This window comes from Somniosus microcephalus, chromosome 12 (genome assembly GCF_052327205.1).
Source record: "Somniosus microcephalus isolate GS21.2 chromosome 12, FLI_Smic_1.0, whole genome shotgun sequence".
NCBI lineage: Eukaryota > Metazoa > Chordata > Chondrichthyes > Squaliformes > Somniosidae > Somniosus > Somniosus microcephalus.
The window spans coordinates 62,045,996-62,066,641 of NC_140998.1; the positions used below are offsets into that span (position 1 = coordinate 62,045,996).

At 39.4% G+C, this 20,646-nt stretch overlaps 2 protein-coding genes across 6 annotated transcripts in view; one reads left to right on the forward strand and one right to left on the reverse strand.

The window, feature by feature from the left end:
• The window catches only part of LOC147109225 (kelch domain-containing protein 2-like), a 28,574-nt gene extending 17,512 nt beyond the window's left edge, over window positions 1-11,062 (forward strand). For 2 of the 3 annotated variants that reach the window (XM_086002958.1, XM_086002959.1), the window contains exons 9-14: window positions 2,033-2,091; window positions 3,425-3,537; window positions 4,138-4,210; window positions 8,257-8,344; window positions 9,542-9,594; window positions 10,668-11,062. In XM_086002958.1, coding sequence (XP_085859084.1) covers window positions 2,033-2,091; window positions 3,425-3,537; window positions 4,138-4,210; window positions 8,257-8,344; window positions 9,542-9,594; window positions 10,668-10,791 — 510 coding nt within the window. In that variant the 3' untranslated portion in view covers window positions 10,792-11,062. The remainder of the gene's footprint in view (window positions 1-2,032; window positions 2,092-3,424; window positions 3,538-4,137; window positions 4,211-8,256; window positions 8,345-9,541; window positions 9,595-10,667) is intronic. The other variant, XM_086002960.1, reaches the window with a different exon arrangement.
• Window positions 11,063-11,721: 659 nt separating this feature from the next.
• Window positions 11,722-20,646, reverse strand: part of nemf (nuclear export mediator factor) — a 170,576-nt gene continuing 161,651 nt past the window's right edge. For all 3 annotated transcript variants that reach the window (XM_086002947.1, XM_086002944.1, XM_086002945.1), the window contains exons 31-33: window positions 17,121-17,164; window positions 16,956-17,035; window positions 11,722-13,845 (exon numbers count right to left, since the gene is read on the reverse strand). In XM_086002947.1, the coding sequence (XP_085859073.1) occupies window positions 13,768-13,845; window positions 16,956-17,035; window positions 17,121-17,164 (202 nt within the window). In that variant the 3' untranslated portion in view covers window positions 11,722-13,767. The remainder of the gene's footprint in view (window positions 13,846-16,955; window positions 17,036-17,120; window positions 17,165-20,646) is intronic.

A 20,646-nucleotide genomic window follows, 5' to 3' on the forward strand; every position in this document is an offset into this window, starting at 1 on the left:
AAATATAGTGTTATTTTAAGAAAAGTGATAATGCAATCTCTTTTTAATTTAAATTGCATAATGACTTCATTTACATTAAGGGGGAAGGAGTTCATACTTCCTAAGAATTAATCTTTAAAATGTTTTATTGATGCTGCAAGAGTACAGAATCTTTTTGTGATTACATATAGAATATAAATAAAGTAGAAATACTAGGACAGCCTTCACAGCCAAGGAGCTCTTCTGACACTTGAACACTCTCTTTACTGTGGCCTTTTCTTGTTCCTACTTTAAAAAAAAAAAAAAAAAAATGTTTTTGTAACTATTCAAGATACGGTATATCAGTGCTGAAAAATGGGAAAAAAATGTTTGCCGCTTGATCAGGTCTGGTATTGCCTGCACCAGATGCAGAATACAGCTCCCTCTACTGCCAAGTATGTGTTGCACTACTGTACCAGCAAAAACAATTATATTTCTCTCCACTACTTGTCCTTGTGGCCTGTCCTGTCTTTTCATCTCTTCCCAAGAGAAGGAAAAGATCTGTTCTACAGAGAAAGAAGTTGCAAAGTACAGAAATTAACATTAACATTGGAATTAACATAAACGGGTCTTTTTCCGAGTGGCAGGCAGTGACTAGTGGGGTACCGCAGGGATCGGTGCTAGGACCCCAGCTATTCACAAAATATATATACAACTCCAGTATGATTTTGACAGGTTGGGTGATTGGGAGTATGCATGGCAAATGCAGTATAATGTGGATAAATGCGAGGTTATCCACTTTGGTGGCAAAAACAGGAAGGCAGATTATTATCTGGACGGCAATAGATTGGGAGAAGGGGAAGTGCAACGAGACCTGGGTGTCCTTGTGCACCAGTTGCTGAAGGTAAGCATGCAGGTGCAGCAGGCGTTTAAGAAGGCAAATGGTATGTTGGCCTTCGTAGCGAGAGGATTCGAGTACAGGAACAAGGATGTCTTGCTGCAGTTGCACAGGGCCTTGGCGAGACCACACCTTGAGTATTGTGTGCAGTTTTGGTCGCCTTATCTGAGGAAGGATGTTCTTGCCATGGAGGGAGTGCAGCGAAGATTCACCAGACTGATACCTGGAATGGCAGGGCTTATATTCGCTGGAGTTTAGAAGAATGAGGGGATCTCAGGAACCCACAGAAACCCCACAGTGCAGATAGAGGCCATTTCGGCCCATCGAGCCTGCACCGACACATATCCCACCCGATCCCCGTAACCCCTACACCAACACATATCCCACCCTATCCCCGTAACCCCACATATTTAATCGCCCTAACACTAAGGGTCAATTTATCATAGCCAGTCAACCTAACCCGCACATCTTTGGACTGTGGGAGGAAACCGGAGCACCCGGAGGAAACCCACGCAAACACGGAGAATGTGCAAACTCCACACACAGTCACCCGAGGCCGGATTCGAACCCGGGTCCCTGGTGCTGTGAGGCAACAGTGCTAACCACTATGCCACCGTGTCATTGAAACTTATAAAATTCTAACAGGACTAGACAGACTAGATGCAGGAAGGATGTTCCCAATGGCGGGGGAGTCCAGAACCAGGGGTCACAGTCTAAGGATAAGGGGTAACTCATTTAGGACTGAGATCAGGAGGAATTTCTTCACCGAGAGTGGTGAACCTGTGGAATTCTCTACCACAGAAGGCAGTTGAGGCCAATTCATTAAATATATTCAAGAAGGAGTTAGATATATTTCTTAAGGCTCAAGGGATATGGGGAGAAAGCAGGGACAGGGTACTGAATTTGGATGATCAGCCATGATCTCATTAAATGGAGGAGCAGGCTCGAGGGGCCGAATGGCCTACCCCTGCTCCTATCTTCTATGTTTCTATGAATCAACACAGATTTAATGTAATTCAAATCTTTCCATTAAAAAGCCATTTGTATAACAATGTTATACATAAAAAGTATGCCTATACAAAAAATAAAATGCTTCCAACAGTTAACCTTGTATTATCTATCTGCTACAAATCAATATTCATTTATGTACTTTGTTTTTCACCATCTCTACCTAAGGATGCCCGGACCAATGACCTCTATTACCTTGATTTGGATACGTGGGAATGGAATGAAGTGTATGTTACAGATTACATATATTTTACATAATTTTGGATTGTTGAATTAAGAACTCATTTCCCCTTCTCTTTCTTCCCCCCCCCCCCCGCAACCTCCTCAATATATTTGCCAGGAATTTCTTTGGTGCTGCACGTAAGTGGAGTTTCCGCTGCTGTTCCACAATGTTACATCGGCCGAGTGGGAGCAGCTCCGAGGAAATTTCGGGCCAGTGATTTTTTTTGTTGCTGGGTTATAGTTCCAAGGACATGGAGTGTCTTTCGGTGACTTATCCAAGTGACCATTCTTCATTTGTGAACCTTAACAATAAGTGTCAACAGGCGATTCAACCCTGTAGAGCATCTCGGCCAAGTTGTAAGGCGGCTGCCACCACCACTGTGGCTGAGACCAGCAAACAGCACAGACCAGGATTAAACCTGGAACCACCCTGATGTGTGTGGTTCAGCTACTCTATAAACTTGCTGAACTATTGGGGGAACCGCAAACTACTCTTCAACCATTAAAATGCATTTGTTTTGGTCTAAAGGATATCGTCGAACCACTGTCCATTAATTTTGATATTTACTACTTTAAAAAAAGCTTTTTACTTCTCGATGCTCTGTTTCCTCACTGCATGAGTCAGCAAGTGAGCAGCTCCCAGACCTCCGCCAGTGTTGCTTGATAGCCAGTTGTTCAAAGGTATATGACAGTGAGCTGCAATAAATATTATTTACATTTTTAAAATTTTATTCCTCTGTGAAGTCCCTATACTTCACGGAGTGACTCAGTTATAGCCTGGCGAAGTTCTGAAATGTCAGACTCGGCAACTGTCATATATTAAGAGTAAAAATAACACAAGGTTTAAAAATGCATCATTTTTATCTATATATGGGAAATATATAACCAGTCCATCAGCATCTGAAAAGAGAAGGGACAGGTTAATGTTTCAGACTGATCGCTTCATGTTTAACCTGTTTTTATTTGGATGCTAATGAACCTGCTGTGTATTTTCTGCTTTTATTTCAGATTTCCAGGATTTGCAGTTCTTCTTTTTATCTCTCTTTACTGTATCAATCTTAAAAACCAGCTTCATAAATTTACGTTTGCATCGCCATTGCTGATCCTAAATGTAATTCCTAGCCTTTCCCCATTTTTGACATCAATGAAACATCTACGACAATATGCTGCACCACCAGGACAAACTGCTCATTACATTTGTTCTTAAAGTTAACTTTCTGTAGTTAAGAGATTAGTGTATGCAGTGTTATATTACAGCAATTGAGTGTTTAGGCTTTCAGTGAATCAATGCACTTCCATTGAGAACATTGTCTGTCACTCAAAACTTTTATTTGCTAGGATACAATCTCCTGATCAAATCCCCGTTGGCCGCTCTTGGCACTCATTCACTACAATCTCAAATGACCATCTCTTCCTGTTTGGAGGTTTCACGACTGACAAACAACCGTTAAGTACGTTTCACTCTTATTTTGTTACATAGTTTACTATTGCAGAGAATTTTTGGAGACTGCAGTTAGAGTTGAGCCTGCCTTTGTTGTATCATGGTCAAGGTGCCTTTGAGCTTCCCCATTGTGTATCCCCCCTCTAGATATTTACATTTTTGCTTGTACTTTTTAAAATTAAATATGTATTTATTTTTCTGTAAATCACTTGGCTTTGAGCTTTTTAAAAAAAAAAAAAATCAGAAAATAGTTAACATTTAATAAAATAATTTTCTTACATGTAGCATGCAGTTGCATATAACTGGGCAGCTAACCCCATCTCTCTCAAATATTTGCATTCAGGTTTTGTGCCTAAATTACTCGTATAAAATATTGCACTACATATGGAAAAATAATTACCTGACTGTTAAAATATTCACGTCATGCAAGCCCATCTTTCTGTGAAAAATGTTACTATGATGGCAATCATTTTCTAGGCATTCGTACCTTCTGTGTGAATTGACAAATGAACAAAACAAATTAGCACAATTTTTTGTGAAGTTACATATTTTAATGTAAAAGTGTACTTCAAGAATTCACAATTAATTGTACAAGATAATTGTTTTTTAGGCGATGCTTGGATATACAGTGTGAGCAAGAATGAATGGTTAAAAGTAGAGCACAGTTATGCAGACAGACCAAGGTAAACAGCATAAATTGAAAATCTGTTGGATTATCTGTTGTCATTATGACTCTAGTTTCCTTTTGAATTTTACATTCTTGTAATGTTAGTTGTACTCATGTAATGTAATGTTAGTTGGTCAGATGATGATCCACCATTCTGTTGTATTTTTTTTATAAGGCTTTTTTTCTAAACTGTCCCTGTATATTTATCCTGTTACCAGCAGTCTTTACTGTTGTCTGCACTATAATTTTTAAAGTTGTTTTCAATGTTTCTTTTTACACTGTAAAATGATAGCTTTGTATTTACAGACGTTATAATCTTGTGTTTTTTAAAGTTCAATATAATTTTGTTGAGTTTTCCACAAAGTTGCCAACACCATCTGTTTGGTTGATGCATGCTTTATTTTTCATCTCTTCCTATCAGTCCACTGAGGTCTACTTTGGGCCGATGGGTTCTGGTCATTTCATTTTCAACCTCCAGTAGAAACCAGCTCTCTGTTTGAAAACCCTGCATTGAATGTTCTACATCTGTCTTTGCATTCTCTGCTGTGGAAATGAGTTACAATCAGCTGCTAATGTTGCACAACCATCAGAAATCCTACTTAGGAAAAAGTTTTACCGTGATCATCTGATTTGCTGGAAATCCATCAAACTGACAAGACTGTCCAAGCTCAACTCTTCCAAGCAACAAAACACAAGAGTAACCTCAAAGAAAAATACTGCGGATGCTGGAAATCTGAAATAAAAACAGAAAATACTGGAAATGCTCAGCAGATCAGGCAGCATCTATGGAGAGAGAAACATAGTTAACGTTTCAATCGATGACCTTTCATCAGAACTGGAAAAAGTTAGAGATGTAACAGGTTTTAAGCAAGTACAGAGGTAGGGCAAGAGGGGGAAGGAAAGAAAAAAAGGTAATGTCTGTGATAGACCCATCTTTTGTTTCTTTTATTGTCCCATTACCACCCCCTTTTGCCTTGCACCATCATTCCTTTTACCATTTAATCACTCCTGCCTTCCACACACTCACAGTATTTCCAGCATTTTCTGTTTTTATTACAAGAGTAAGCCATTGACCAAGGATCTCTGAAAGTTGTTTTAGTTCTGTATTTTCTGCCTTAGATGCCTCCTATACCATATCTTCAGTTCACACGTCAGTTTATAAGATACAGGTACCAGCAGCACCCTGTGCTGTATCAGCCTTGATGAACATAGTTGGTCTGCTGGTGCCCAATGATTCACGTGAAACTAGTAACATTCCATCTTATCTGAGAAGAGGAATTTGCTCCGAGAGCATCAGCAGGATGAGAAAATGATTTCACAGCTTTCCTTTATCCAAGGTTCCAGTCATGATGCCTTTGACAACCAGAAAACTTGGATATCACAGTTGTTTTAGTTTTGGTAGAGGTATCTTCACCATAACCATTTCTAGATTTCCTCCTCTGTCCCATTACTTGTGTGGGAGAACATGAAGCAGTTTGTCACTGTCTTGAAGATTGACAGTTTTACAGAGCTCCCAACGAGAGTAAAAAAACCTTGTGTAATCACCTTGTAGAAAATGGTCAGTTGGCTCTTTTATAAGGAGCCCTAATAAGGAAATTCCCTGGTGCAGGCCAAAGAACCTATTCTTTGAGAAAGCATTAAAAACAGGCTGGTGACTATTGTCAAGGTACTGTGCAACTAAGAGTGGCCATTAAGAAAGAAATAATTTGCTTTAACACATTTCTCAAACATCCCAAAATGCTTCATGTAGAATGAAATATTATTGTGCCATTGCTGTTACGTGGGTAAATGTGGCAGCCATTTTGCACACAGCAGAGTCCCATAAACAGCAATGAGATGAATGATCTGTTTTTAATGCTGCTGGTTGAGGGAGGAATGTTGGGCAGGGCACAGTGTCTGTACATAGTGTCTTGGGATCTTTAACATCCACTTAAACAGGACCTTGGTTTAGCATCTCACCTGATAGATGGCACCTCCAAGTTCAGTACTACATCGAAGTGTCAGCCTAGATTATGTGTTCCAGTCCTGGGGTGGATCTTAAACTTGCATCGTTCCGCTTCAGACGTGAGAGTATTATCAGCTAAGTCAAGCTAACTTCAGTCAAATACACCATCTCAGTTACAGCTATAGCAGAAGCCTCTGCCACAATCCAGATTAGTCCCCAGATTAATACGCATTGCTGTAAACTGATACAGCAGTTGTGTGTGAACTTCAGAAAAGTTAGTAAGAAGCACACATTGGTGGAAGATCCACTGCATCTTTTTTAGGATGAAGCTGAGTTGTTTATTAGACCACATTTGTTACTTCTGCCAGAAATTGTTTTATTTTCATTTGCCAAATCATATCTTTCATTGAAGGAAAGTATGACCCTTTTCCCATAAGTGTCAGCTGTGGCTCAGTTGGTAGCACACTCGCCTCTGAGTCAGAAGGTTGTGGGTTCAAGTCCCACTCCAGGGACTTGAGCCCATAAGTCTAGGCTGACACTCCAGTGCAGTGCTGAGGGAGTGCTGCACTGTCTGAGGGGCCATCTTTCGGATGCTCTCGGGTGGACGTAAAAGATCCCATGGCACTATTTCGAAGAAGAGTAGGGGAGTTATCTGCGATGTCCTGGCCAATATTTATCCCTCAATCAACATAACAAAAACAGTTTGTGGGAGGTTGCTGAGTGCAAGTTGGCTGCCGCGTTTCCCACATTAAAGCAGTGACGACACTCCAAAAGTACTTCATTGGCTGTAAAGCGCTTTTGAGACGTCCGGTGGTCATGAAAGGCGCTATATAAATACAAGTCATTTTTTTCCTTTTAAGCACAGAGCCTTAGCTTTCTACCTAAATCTTCTCCAAGAACAAACCCATAAATACATTGCTAAACAAAGAAAAAAGAAAACATGCAAATTCTGGAAATCTGAAATAAAAACCAAATTGCTCAAAATACATAGCTTTGTCGGTCAGTATCTGTAAAGAGAAAGGACTGTTGATGGCATTTCAGGTGTGTGACCCATTCATCAGAACCCTAAACAAAGATTAACAAATTGGTACATCCATGTGGATAGATTTTTGGGCTCTACGGGAATCGAGGGTTATGAGGATAGGACGGGAAAGGAGTTGAGGTCGAAGATCAGTCATGATCTTATTGAATAGTGGAGCAGGCTCGAGGGGTCTTATGGCCTACTCCTATTTCTTGTGTTCTCTGGACGAGCAAGAACCACCCAACAATTTGATGCATGTTCTATTTGTACTGTTGCTACTTGTTGAACAAGATTGCAGTGGGTTTCCCTCAACACTGTACTGGGAGTAATTTGGATAATTTCACCAAACGTTGATGTCTTGATCTGACTGCGTAGGATGAGAACTTTTATGCTATGTCCTCCGAGGAGCATTTAGGTTTTCAGAGTCCCTCTTTGGTATGATGAAGAATATTAGATTATGTTCAACCTCCACATCAAAAACTTGCAAGATGGTCTGTTGTCACGTGGCAGCGGTGTCACTGAGTTGAAAGGAGTCATCGCTTTATTATGCTCAATTGCTGATCTGAACCACGCCAAGCATAGATTACAGTGTCTTCCTGCTTGAAAGAAAAAAATCAGACTGGGGTAGCCTCACCGACTTGCTATTGCACACCCTTGGAGCTGGGTAAACTGGGCATTAACCGTGGTAATGCCCTGTAGGCAGAGGAGGTACAGGATCCATGCAGAACCTAGAAACAGTAGGAAGAAAACTGGGGGTACTTGATTTTTGTTGAAGAATAAATGCCATATTAAAAAAAACCTCAATTCTCTAACTGGTGCTGCTTCAAGCTATTGAGGTGAATTTTTGTGTCATTTTGCTCGCATTGTCACTTGAGGTCTCTGCTGCTATTCTAGTCTTGGGTAGTTCAAAAGAAGCCCTCGTACATTGAGAGAAGATAAGGTGACCAAGTAGTGGTGATTATTGTCCACTCGTGGTGGAAGTCAAATGTAATTTATATACGGAGGTCAAAATCCTTTCAAACAACATATAGTAGGTAATAGAAGATTTGGTTGCAAAAATGCAGCAATTTATACCAATGCCATTATTTATCTTCAGGCTTTGGCATTCTGCTTGTACAAGTGATGAGGCAGAAGTGATTGTTTTTGGTGGATGTGCTAACAATCTATTGGCTCGTCAACAAGCAGTAAGTATTTTTTTTTTTTTACAGTATTTTAAACAATACCCTGATTTAACCATTATCTCCCAAGGAAGAGTATTGAGGTGTAGATTTAATGGAGGTCAGAGTATATGTCACTCTTCAGCACTAGTGGAGCCCTGCAACTCTACATCAGAGGGTTAGGTTTTTCGAGGATGCAAATTCAAATCTTTACTTTAGACCAAACTTTGTTGTTTTAACCTCACAATTTAATGCATCAAGAAAACTAGAACTTTCTGTAAATGACATTTAAAGAAAAACTGCAAGCTGTTGAAACAAGAAAATTTTTCCTCAGCAGCACTGTAATGTTTTGCATTGTAACATAGATTTTGCTTTTACTTCCAATATAAAATGATGTGTTTCATATACAAATATTCTGGCAATGCTGGCTGATACCAAACTACTATCCATATATACTGTTTACACTAGATAAGAGTTAGTTCAGTTCTGCCAGCTCTTTAAGGCACCATGTATCAGCTGGTTAGGTTATATATGATCATTTTATCTACAAAAGTATTTTTTGAGAGCAGGACAGGCTAAATGGTAATGGAGGAGCTAATATTAATTTACCTTAGCATTTCATAATGCTAAGTTGAAAATTAATGCAGAAAATTGACATCTGAGGACTTGATAATGAAAGTAGGCTGTGCATTTAAAAAAAATCTGCATTAGCAGGTCACTTTGGTGTTTCCAGCAATTGTTTGGTAAGAAAAGTTATATGGACATAGTATTTTATAGTCTTGCAAATCTGCCACAGATTTATTTGGAAATTTGTTTATCTTGCTCACTTCCTAATCTCAAAAGCAAGTGACATTAGGATTGTTTCAGTTTGTAATATAAATACAGTAAACTCTTGTTTAAACAGCACTTAATCATCTGGAATACTTTAATAACCGGCAAAATAGATAGCCGGTAATCTTGCCGACTCCATCCAGCACTCGTTTTACCGAGTCTCCCGCGATGACCGAGTTAGTCAGTGGTTTTTATTTTTGTTTGTGTTAAAAATTGCCTTGGTAGGTATACCTCTTTGTTATCCAGAATTTTTCATCAACTGGCACCATCCTGGTCCTGTAGGTGCCAGATAAGAATTTACTGTATTGCCTTCTCAGCCAATCTGTATAGTTTAAAAACATTTTGAAACTCTTTTGTTTTAAACATCTAAATTACCATTATATTTTTCTGCAGGCTCACAGTAATGACATCCTTATCTTCTCTATACAGCCAAAGTCCCTGGTCAGGTAAGAGCATGATTTTGCCAAGATAAACATCTGCCACTGGGTCACAGTGAATTAGAACACTCTTACTTTTTGGACATTAATTCAAATCCAGCCCAGGCTGTTGCGATGAAATGACTAAGGATTCTAAATGAAATGGGTTTGGCATCCTCAATCCTGTCCTAGTGGGTATGAATCCAAAATATCAAACTTTGTGTAATTCAGCAGTAATTAGCAGCCTAACTTGGAGGTTACAAGGTTGCCTAGAAATGTTTCTCTGGTATTATGCAGTGGCTGGTTCTTCCCAGTTTGGAGCTAAAGCATATAAAGGCAATGTAGAGGGAGCTTTGTTCCTCCTCTGACCTGTCCGATGCCTCATTTTAGTGTATTTTTTGTGGTACAGAACGTAAACATTTGTCCACATCGACATTCCTTACCTGACTTCAAAAAGAATGCAAAAGTAACTGATCTTAAAAATGGTTTATGCTGATGTTAGGGACTTTTGAGCTGGTTAAGTCATAGCTGTTTTAATTTACTCTGTACCAACTAGATAATGAAAACCTAAAACTTGTTAAATTTATAACCAAGGGTCCAAATATCCAGATGCTATAGGGTACCTTGAGTGCTTGAAGCACTTGCCCCATAAGCAGGTTTATATGCTCTATCACTTGCTGTATGTGTATATGAGCACCTGCTCCTACCTGATGCGTATTCACCAGAAAGCGCTGCTCGTGCTCTTGTACTGAGGTTCAGAGAACACTTATGGGAGGTGCTATTGCCCAGTTTCACAGCGTGAAAGAAGATTGGGTCAACTAGAATCCAACCCCTGAACAGCATTCCCTGTATCTCTTGAGCAGCATTTTGTAAAACAGTATCAGGCAGCAGCATGGATCTTTATAAACTTAATGAATTCGGTGAAGCAGGTAAAAAGATGGATTTGGTATCTTATTTTTTCAAAGTAGCATGAGTGCATTGTGATATGAAGTTAATATTTATGCTTTAAACGCAAGTTTAAAGAGACAAAATCTTCTACATCAATAATTATACCATAAAAATGTAATAAAGCTTGATGTTGTAATGTTATTTTCATCCCTCAGACTTTGCCTAGAAGCAGTGATCCACTATAAAGAAATGTTGGCCAATATATGGGACTGTCTTCCAAAGCATCTGCTTCTTAATATCAATCAACGAGCTGGGAGCAGTAACACATCTGGATCATGAGTTCTGCCAATGCAATTACATTTTCAATTATTATAAGCTTGATTTAGCTATTCTTTGTTCTAGCAGTCAGAAATACTATGTTGTTGTCACAAACCAATTGTTGAGGGACAGAGAAGCATGCCCTTTGATTTTTATTGGTACCTGCATTTTTGCAGGCAGTTAATTTTTTTTTGTTAAATCAGTTTATCTTTTGATCATGAAGTTAATATGTTTGTATGTATAGGAATCTTAAATTGTTTTCTGTTTTGAATAAATGTGAAGCAAAAGAAAACTGGTTTACTTTGTGATATCCATGGGAGGGGGACATTTAAGTGTTCTCTAACCTTCAAAACAATGTGATATGTTTATATGTTGACCACCGATGCAATTTTATCTCCCATTCATTCAGCTCTTATACAAAAAGGTACACTTGCAAAATAGAAGGAAGAGAGAATCTCAGGATATTATTCTTTCATGACTTAAGACATTTCAGGATTCTCATTCTGGATTGGCACCTCAGTTCTTTTCCAACTCTGATCAGTCATCTACCATTGGTCTACACCCAAAAAAAACCTATTCAGACTTGATTATGTTTAGTAAGCTGTTGCAAATTATTGTTGCCTGCAGTTCCGTCTTCACTATTCCATGCTCAATGCTGTTTTTGTTATGTTGCGTGCTTCAGTCAAGGTCTCCATTTAAACTAAATCAGAATCAGTGGCCAGTTACATAATCGATCATGATTGATGCTTCTGTTGTTTCCTCAAGTCAGTTTGGCCCTAGCTTCTTTTCACATTTAAAAAAAAAAACATTTGAACATTGGCTTTCATATTTCCCTTTACCCAAGTATGACAATCATTGGTACTATCCTTCAGAATTTTACATCTAATTGAAATCTTGTCAAACTATTCTGACTATATTGTTATGTTATGTAAGATGCAGTAATTTGAACCATTTGTACAGCTTGGTAAACCTTTATTTGGCAACTGCTTTACAATTACAGTACATTATGGTAGATTATGTATAATATACACCTTTGTTGATATGCACAGCAAGTGAAACAGTTTGGCATTGACCATACAATTGTCCCAGATAGTGATATTTTAACACACTCATCATAAGCAGTTGTAATTTGACATCTGTGGCATTAGACAAGATAACATTTCTAGCCTTCTCTGATATTGTGCAGAAATAGGATTAGCCTCAAATGTGCCTGGCCATATGATCGCTAACCAACCAACATTTACTTTTCATGCTCAATAATAAAGAATGGCTACTTGGGTAAGGTACTGCAGGGTGCCTGGTGTCTGTGGAATTATATCCCAGCCGTACTACTGTCGAGAAGGGGAAGGGGGGGGAGATTTGAAGAGATAAATTAAATATAGCTTATTCGAGAGGAAATCTTCAAATTAGCCATGTGCTATAATCCTCGCACTTTTATCATTACTTCAAATAAAGGAATGGTTTGGCAAGCCTGTTGTGACCTATGTTGATGCTCTCACTTTGATAGGTGCACCAATCTCCTGTGTCTGCTACTGTTAATAGTCATCTTTAGAGAACAGATAAAGTAGGAATGTTATGTTCACTATGCAGAGGAACTGGGGAAGGAAGCAATCATTTTGATTTTATTTACTGACTGGAACTAGTGAATTGGATATAGTGGTTTGTGCTGAACCAAGAATACAACTTTATATTTACAGTTAACAATTGGAAAAATAAATGGATAATTTCCTAATTTTAAAGAGATTTGGTGTTACTGCAGAACAGACATGAAATTTGTCTGAGTGGGGCCTCACCATGGATGGGTGAGCTAAAGTTTTTTGTTACTCCTAACATCTAAGAGTAGCAGGATTGCTGACCACAACCATTTTTCAGATGAAGTCCTTCACATACCAAGTTTCATCTTCTGTGGTCACTGGTCTGAGCAAGAAATGAACCTGGGCCTTGGAATGTATTTTAAAAACAAAATGAGAAAGCATCAGAATCAGTGCTGCGTAGTTTAATTCTTGGTGTTTACATGCAGTACTTTTTTTTCCAAAAAGAGAATGTATAAAGCAACTGAATAAGAAATGGACATTCTTCCACAGCTTGCAATCATCCAAAAGTCACTTAATCTTTAATTGAAAGAGGTAGCAGAGAGAAAGTTGCATGGGATGGCAATATACGCCACCCAGGAAACTAGCTGCTTTGAGTGCCACCAATTTATGAAGGACAAGTTTACTAGTGAGTGATCTGTCTTTGTGTTCTTAAAAGGGTTTTAAAAGTCAGTAATCTAAAGTAAAGTGGTGGAAAAGGACTAGGCAGACCTTCCAACAGGTTCCATCTTTTTATCTAGCCTATCTACAGTGTTAGAAGAGGAGGTTGGAAACAGTTTGATGTGCAGTCAAACTAAATGAGGCAGTTTTTACCAACCCAGTAAAGAATAGTTTTGGGAATGGTAATTTACTCTTTATTTACAGTCCTCAATATATATGTATATTAAATCTATCAGGAAGAGCAAATTTTGTAATACACCTTGAAAGGGTAAAGGAGAAGATCAAGAAGGGGAATATAGCTCATAATTGGCTCAGTTTTAATACTAATTTCAAGAAAAGTAATTTTGATACATGGCCAAATAGAAGAAACTGATGCAATTATTCCCCCCCACCCACAAAAAAGTTTTCTGTAGTTTGATAAGTTGGATTTCACGGTCAATGTCAGAATGCTTTGATGACAACATGGAATACAAAATGACTGCTATTTCCAACCAGGCATTAAAAAATATTTGGGGCAAAATAGTTACTTTGGGTATTGTGTATATGAATGTTCAATAGCTTTTATTTCTAAACTTTGTGCAGCACCAAACCAAGAACAAAAACATATGTTTAACACTTATTCTGGTTACATTCAAATAATTCTTAATAAAGCAGCTGTTGAGGGTTTTCATCATTAGACATGCTACACATTGATGGGCAGGCCTTGGGAGACACTTAAATTCAAACCAAAGTAAATCCAGTGTAGTCATTTCCGTTTTTTTGCTATTAAGTTAGGTGCTGAAACCTTCACCTTGCCAGGTATGTTTCTTGACAAGTCAGTATCCTAAATTAGAAAAAAATATGCATTTTAGTCAAGAAACTTAGAAAAAAAGGAGTAGGCCATTCGGCCCTTCGAGCCTGCTCCGCCATTCACTATGATCACGGCTGATCCTCTATCTCAGTACCATATTCCCGCTCTCTTCCCCATACCCCTTGATGCCTTTGTGTCTAGAAATCTATCTATCTCCTTCTTAAATATATTCAGTGACTTGGCCTCCACAGCCTTCTGTGGTAGAGAATTCCACAGGTTGACCACCCTCCGAGTGAAGAAATTTCTCCTCATCTCCGTCCTAAATGTCCTATCCCATATCCTGAGATTGACCCCCTCGTTCTAGACCCCTCAGCCAGGGGAAACATCCTCCCTGCATCCAGTCTGTCTAGCCCTGTCAGAATTTTACACGTTTCAATGAGCTCCCCTCATTCTTCAAAACTCGAGTGAATACAGGCCTAGTCGACCCAATCTCTCCTCATACGACAGTCTGGTCATCCCAGGAATCAGTCTGGTGAACCTTCGCTGCATTCCCTCTATGGCAAGTATATCCTTTCTTAGGTAAGGAGACCAAAACTGCACCCAGTACTTCAGGTGTGGTCTCACCAAGGCCCTGTACAACTGTAGTAAGACATCCTTGCTCCTGTACTCAAATCCTCTTGCAATGAAGGCCAACATATTTCCATTCCTAAATGCTTGCTGCACCTGCATGTTTGCTTTCAGTGATTGGTGTACAAGGACACCCAGGTCCCTTTGTACATCAACATTTCCCAATCTATCACCATTTAAATAATACTCTACCTTTCTGTTTTTCCTACCGAAGTGGATAACTTCACATTTATCCACGTTATACTGCATCTGCCATGTATTTGCCCACTCACACAACTTGTCTAAATCGTCTTGAAGCCTCTTTGCATCCTCCTCACAACTCTCAATCCCACCTAGTTTCGTGGCGTCAGCAAACTTGGAAATATTATTATTTGGTTCCCTCATCCAAAATTAATATATATAGTGAAAACTGGGGCCCAAGCACTGATCCCTGCGGTACCCCACTAGTCACCGCCTGCCACCCCGAAAAAGACCCATTTATTCCTACTCTGTTTCCTGTCTGTTAACCAATTTTCAATCCATGCCAGTATATTGCCCCCAATCCCATGTGCTTTAATTTTGCACACTAACCTCTTATGTGGGACTTTATCAAAGGCCTTTTGAAAATCCAAATACACCACATCCACTGGTTCTCCCTTATCCTACAGTTACATCCTCAAAAAACTCCAGTAGGTTTGTCAAACATGATTTCCCTTTCATAAATCCAAGTTGACTTTGTCTAATCTCGTTGATATTTTCTAAGTGTCCTGTTATCACATCTTTTATAATAGACTCTGGCATTTTCCCTACTACTGATGTTAGGCTAACCGGTCTGTAGTTCCCCATTTTCGCTCTCCTTTTTTAAATAGTGGGGTTACATTTGCCACCCTCCAATCTGCAGGAACTGTTCCATAATCTATAGAATTTTGGAAGATGACAACCAATGCATCGAATATTTCCATAGCTACCTCTTTTAGTACTCTGGGGTGCAGATTATCAGGCCCTGGGGATTTGTCGGCTTTCAGTCCCATTAATTCCTCCAGCACTTTTTTTTACTAATACTAATTTCCTTTAATTCCTCCTTCTCACTAGGCCCTTGGTTCCCTAGCATTTCTGGGAAGTTATTTGTGTCCTCTTCCGTGAAGATAGAACCAAAGTATGTGTTTAATTGTGCTGCCATTTCCTTGTTCCCCATTATAAATTCTCCTGTTTCTGACTGTAAGGGACCTACATTTGTCTTCACTAATCTTTTTCTTTTTACATACCTGTAGAAGCTTTTACAATCTGCTTTTATGTTCCTTGAAAGTTTACTCTCATACTCTATTTTTCCCCTCTTACTCAATCTCTTGGTCCTTTTTTGCTGAACTCTAAACTGCTCCCAATCCTCAGGCTTGCTATTTTATATGACTCCTCTTTGGATCTAAATACTATCCTTAATTTCTTTTGTTAGCCATGGTTGGGCCGCTTTTCCTTTTGTGTTTTTGCACCAGAAAGGAATGTATAACTATTGCAATTCATGCATTCGTTCCTTAAATGTTAGCCATTGCATATCCACTGTCATGCCTTTTAATGAAGCTCCCCGATCTATCATAGCCAACTCACTCCTCATACCTTCGTAGTTTCCTTTGTTTAGATTTAGGACCCTAGTTTCGGATTGGACTTCTTCACTTTCCATCTAAATGAAATCTACAGTATCACTATTGATATAGAAGAAAACTGGACTCCTTTTCCAATATTTCTGATGGTTACATGGATTCCCCATATCACCACAAATCCATCAGTAAGGAGAACACATACTCATGCATGATCTTGAAATTTGTGAGCAATTAAATAATTCAGTTTTAAAGTGAACTTTTAATTGCTTCAACTGCCCCTTATCGACTGCAGTAGAAACAAATACAGCTATGGACTGGGTAGAAATACATTAACTTATGTACGGCAGTAGAAATAAATATAGCTATTCAAAATGAAGACCAACTGACCATCTTTATTCTTCAGTAAACAATGAAATACCCAACTATACCATTTCATCTCAAGTATCAACAGAAATAGAGCATTAATGAAGTAGCATGAGCTTTTAGCATTATTCTACATTAAATTACTGTAATAAACTATAAGCAAGTGTTCACAATATATTCCGAGTTCATTTAATATCTGTATTTCCTTAAAATAACACCCGTGTGTTCTACACACGTCAGAACATGCAGACCTCCTATTAATTTTACAGGTGTCTAATGATCTGTAATTTCAGTGATGTAACATCAATGTTTTTAAACTAAAAACTACCTCCTCAACTGCATTAACAATGCCCCCATGTGATGCCCATTTTCCGTGAATTAAGTTACAAAGGAGAAAAAGTGGACGTACTACATATGACCGCAATGAGCTAGAAGCCTTCATGCAAACTGTGGCTCCAAAGATACATCTACTGTACTTAAATATTCAATATATTTCCTACATAAAAATGTTTTTGTTTGATACTGTGTTTGTAGAGGATAAAGTTCCATTGTGCAAAAAATATTTTTAAACGTATTTACCTTTACACTGCGTAATAAGTCTTTTTCCCGTTGCATAGCTTCTCTAGAATGCATGAAGCTGTGCAAGGCAGTTTTAGCTGCTAAAAAACAAAATCAAAAACCATTTCACATAGCCAATTTGAAACAAATTTGTGGAGAAGATACAGTATCAAGGATTTTACATACCCTTTCCTTTCTTGTGTGTGCCAGGAGTGAGTTTCACCTTGTACCTAAAGTAGAACAGTACAAACTAAATGGTTTGTTTTGTATGTGTCTCAAATATACTTGTCTCTGTTAGGAACGTTTGAGCATTCTCACTACCCCAAAAATTTTTATAAAACAAATACAATGAGCAGTACTAAAATAGCAAAAAGCTGCAATGACTACATTCACGTATGAAACATAGAAGATAGGAACAGGAGTAGGCCATTTGGCCCCTCGAGCCTGCTCCGCCATTCAATGCGATCATGGTTGATCATCCAATTTCAGTACCCGGTCCCTGCTTTCTCCCCATACCCCTGGATCCCTTTAGCCTTAAGAAATATATCTAGCTCCTTCTTGAATATATTTAATGAATTGGCTTCTACTGCCTTCTGTGGTAGAGAATTCCACAGGTTCACCACTCTGGGTGAAGAAATTCCTCCTCATTTCTGTCCTAAATGGCCTACCCCTTATCCTTAGACTGTGACCCCTGGTTCTAGACTCCCCCGCCATCGGGAACATCTTTCCTGCATCTAGTCTGTCCAGTCCTGTTAGAATTTTATAAGTTTCAATGAGATCCCCTCTCATTCTTCTAAACTCCAGCGAGTACAAGCCCAATTGTCCCAATCTCTCCTCATACGTCATTCCTGCCATCCCATGTATCAGCCTGGTGAATCTTCGCTGAACTCCTTCCATGGCAAGAACATCCTTCCTCAGATAAGGCGACCAAAACTGCACACTAAAGGTGTGATCTCACCAAGGCCCTGTACAACTGCAGCAAGACATCCTTGTTCCTGTACTCAAACCCTCTCGCTATGAAGGCCAACATACCATTTGCCTTCTTAACAGCCTGCTACACCTGCATGCTTACCTTCACGACTGGTGCACAAGGACACCCAGGTCTCGTTGCACTTCCCCTTCTCCCAATCTATTGCCATTCAGATAATAATCTGCCTTCCTGTTTTTGCCACCAAAGTGGATAACCTCACATTTATCCACATTATATTGCATCTGCCATGCTTTTGCCCAATCACCCAACTTGTCCAAATCATCCTGGAGTTTCTCTGCATCCTCCTCACAGCACACACGCCCACCCAGCTTTGTGTCATCTGCAAATTTGGAGATATTACATCTAGTTCCCTTGTCTAGATCATTAATATATATTGTGAATAGCTGGGGTCCAAGGACCGATCCCTGCCGTACCCCACTAGTCACTGCCTGCCACTCGAAAAAAGACCCGTTTATTCCAACTCTTTGCTTTCTGTCTGCCAACCAGTTCTCTATCCAAGTCAATACCTTGCCCCCAATCTCATGTGCCTTTACTTTACACGCTAATCTCTTATGCGGGACCTTATCAAAAGCCTTCTGAAAGTCCAAATACACCACATCCACTGGTTCTCCCTTATCTATTCTACCAGTTACATCCTCAAAAAATTCCAGTATCAAGTCATACTTTAAAATTGCAAATAGTAGTGGTAAATTGACTAGAACATAAAAAATACAATTTGAAGAGCAGCTGTTTTATGTAAAACAAATTTCTATTTTATGCTTTTGATTTTTTTCCCCTCAATTATTTATTTCTGTTTCTAATTAGCTTTTCAAACATGACATCTTTCCTTCCACTATCAAGTACTAATTCTAACCAAGGAGAAAATTGGTCCCAGATCTCTGACAAAGCCACTCCTTAACCTGCTACAATAGAGTCCAAAAACAGCAAGTGCAACACTCCCTTTAGTTATCTCTACTTCCCAATGTATAAGTGCCTTCCTCCCCTCCACACATGCACACACACTACCATTGAATGGATGGGCTGGTCTAACTCTTCTTCTTGTATCTGTTTTGATCAATTTCTTGTGTTTTACATTTTCATTTTATCTCCCACAACCTTTAAGGTTCTAGCCCTGTCTAAAAAAAATAACCGTTCAACACTACTCTCTGCCCCTTAGCCAATTTCATATCTACGCAGCCACTCCCACTTTAATCCCATGGGATTCAATTTTGCTAACAAAGTTTATTATGTGGTACTTTATCAAACGCTTTTTGAAAGCCCATATACACATCATCAACTGCACGACCCTCATCAACCTTTTCCGTTACTTCATCAAAGAACTCAATCACGATTTGCCTTTAACAAATCTGTGCTGGCTTTCATTTATTAACCCATATTTTTCCAAGTGCAATTAATTATGTCCCAGATTGTCTCAAAGATTCCCCACCACCACCATCAGACTGGCTGGCCTGTTGTTGCCAGGTTTATCCCTCTCCCTTTTTCTGAACATTTTGTAACATTTGCAATCCTCCCGTCCTCTGGCACCACTCCCATATCTAAGGAGGATTGGTAAAGTGTGGCCAGAGCCTCTGCAATTTCCACCCTTACTTCCCTCAGCAACCTACACTGCATCCCCATCCCAACCAGGTGACTTTTCTACTTTGAGCACAGCCAACCTTTAAGTACCGCCTCTTTATTTTTATCCTATCCAATTTCTCTACTACCTCCTCCTTTACTGTAACATTGGCAGCAACCTCTTCTTTAGTGAAGACAGATGCAAAGTACTCATTTAGTACCTCAGCCAAGGTACCGCCCTCCTTTTTGGTTCGTAATTGGCCCCACCCTTCCTTTGACTATCCTTTTACTATTTATATGTTTATAAAAGACGTTTGGGTTCCCCTTTGTATAATCCGCCAATCTATTCTCATACTCTCTCTTTGCCCCTCGTTTCCTTTTTCAGTTCTCCTCTGTACTTTCTGTATTCAGCTTAGTTCTCTACTGCAGTGGTTCTCAAACTTTTTTGGTTAAAGGATCCCTTTTCAAATCGATTAGTAATCACAGACCCCCATCTAAATTATAATACTATATACTAATAATATGAAAGTGCTGCATATAAAAAGTGTCTTAATGATGCTTTTAAGAAAACAGGTATTTACTTAGATATCAGTGAGATGGGTGTGCCTGCTTCTCACACCAATTCTGGGTAGTCCACAGCAACAGATGGCCACTATTAGCCACATAGTGCTGGACAATTTTTAAAGCCGTCAGCAGGTTGAGGTGAGTGAGGGCACGAGCACTCATGCATATTGCTGGGATGCTGCTGGAAGCGTGACTCACCGTCATACTGTCCCACTGGCATGTTCTGTAACAGCTACACTGTGGGATTGTATGTGTTTGCGTAAACACATTCAAGCACCTGTTTGAAGGGCCCCGCAGGCGCTCTGATCACGTCAGGAGGATAGCACAGGTCACGGCGCCAGGAAGAGAAACTGGCTCGACCAGCAGGGAGTGCTCATTGCAAAGTGAGTAAGAGCTGTGGGCCTCTGTAAGGAGGAGGGCCCAGCCGTTTAGAGTAATTTGCAAGAACAGAATCAGCGTCGGTTTTATAAAGAGGAGCAGACCCTTGGAAACTCTCTACTGACCCCACTTTGAAAAACACTGCTCTACTGGATTATGAGCCTCCTTTTTCTGTTTCATTTTAATCTCTATCTTTAGTCATCCAGGGAGCTCGAGCTTTGGATG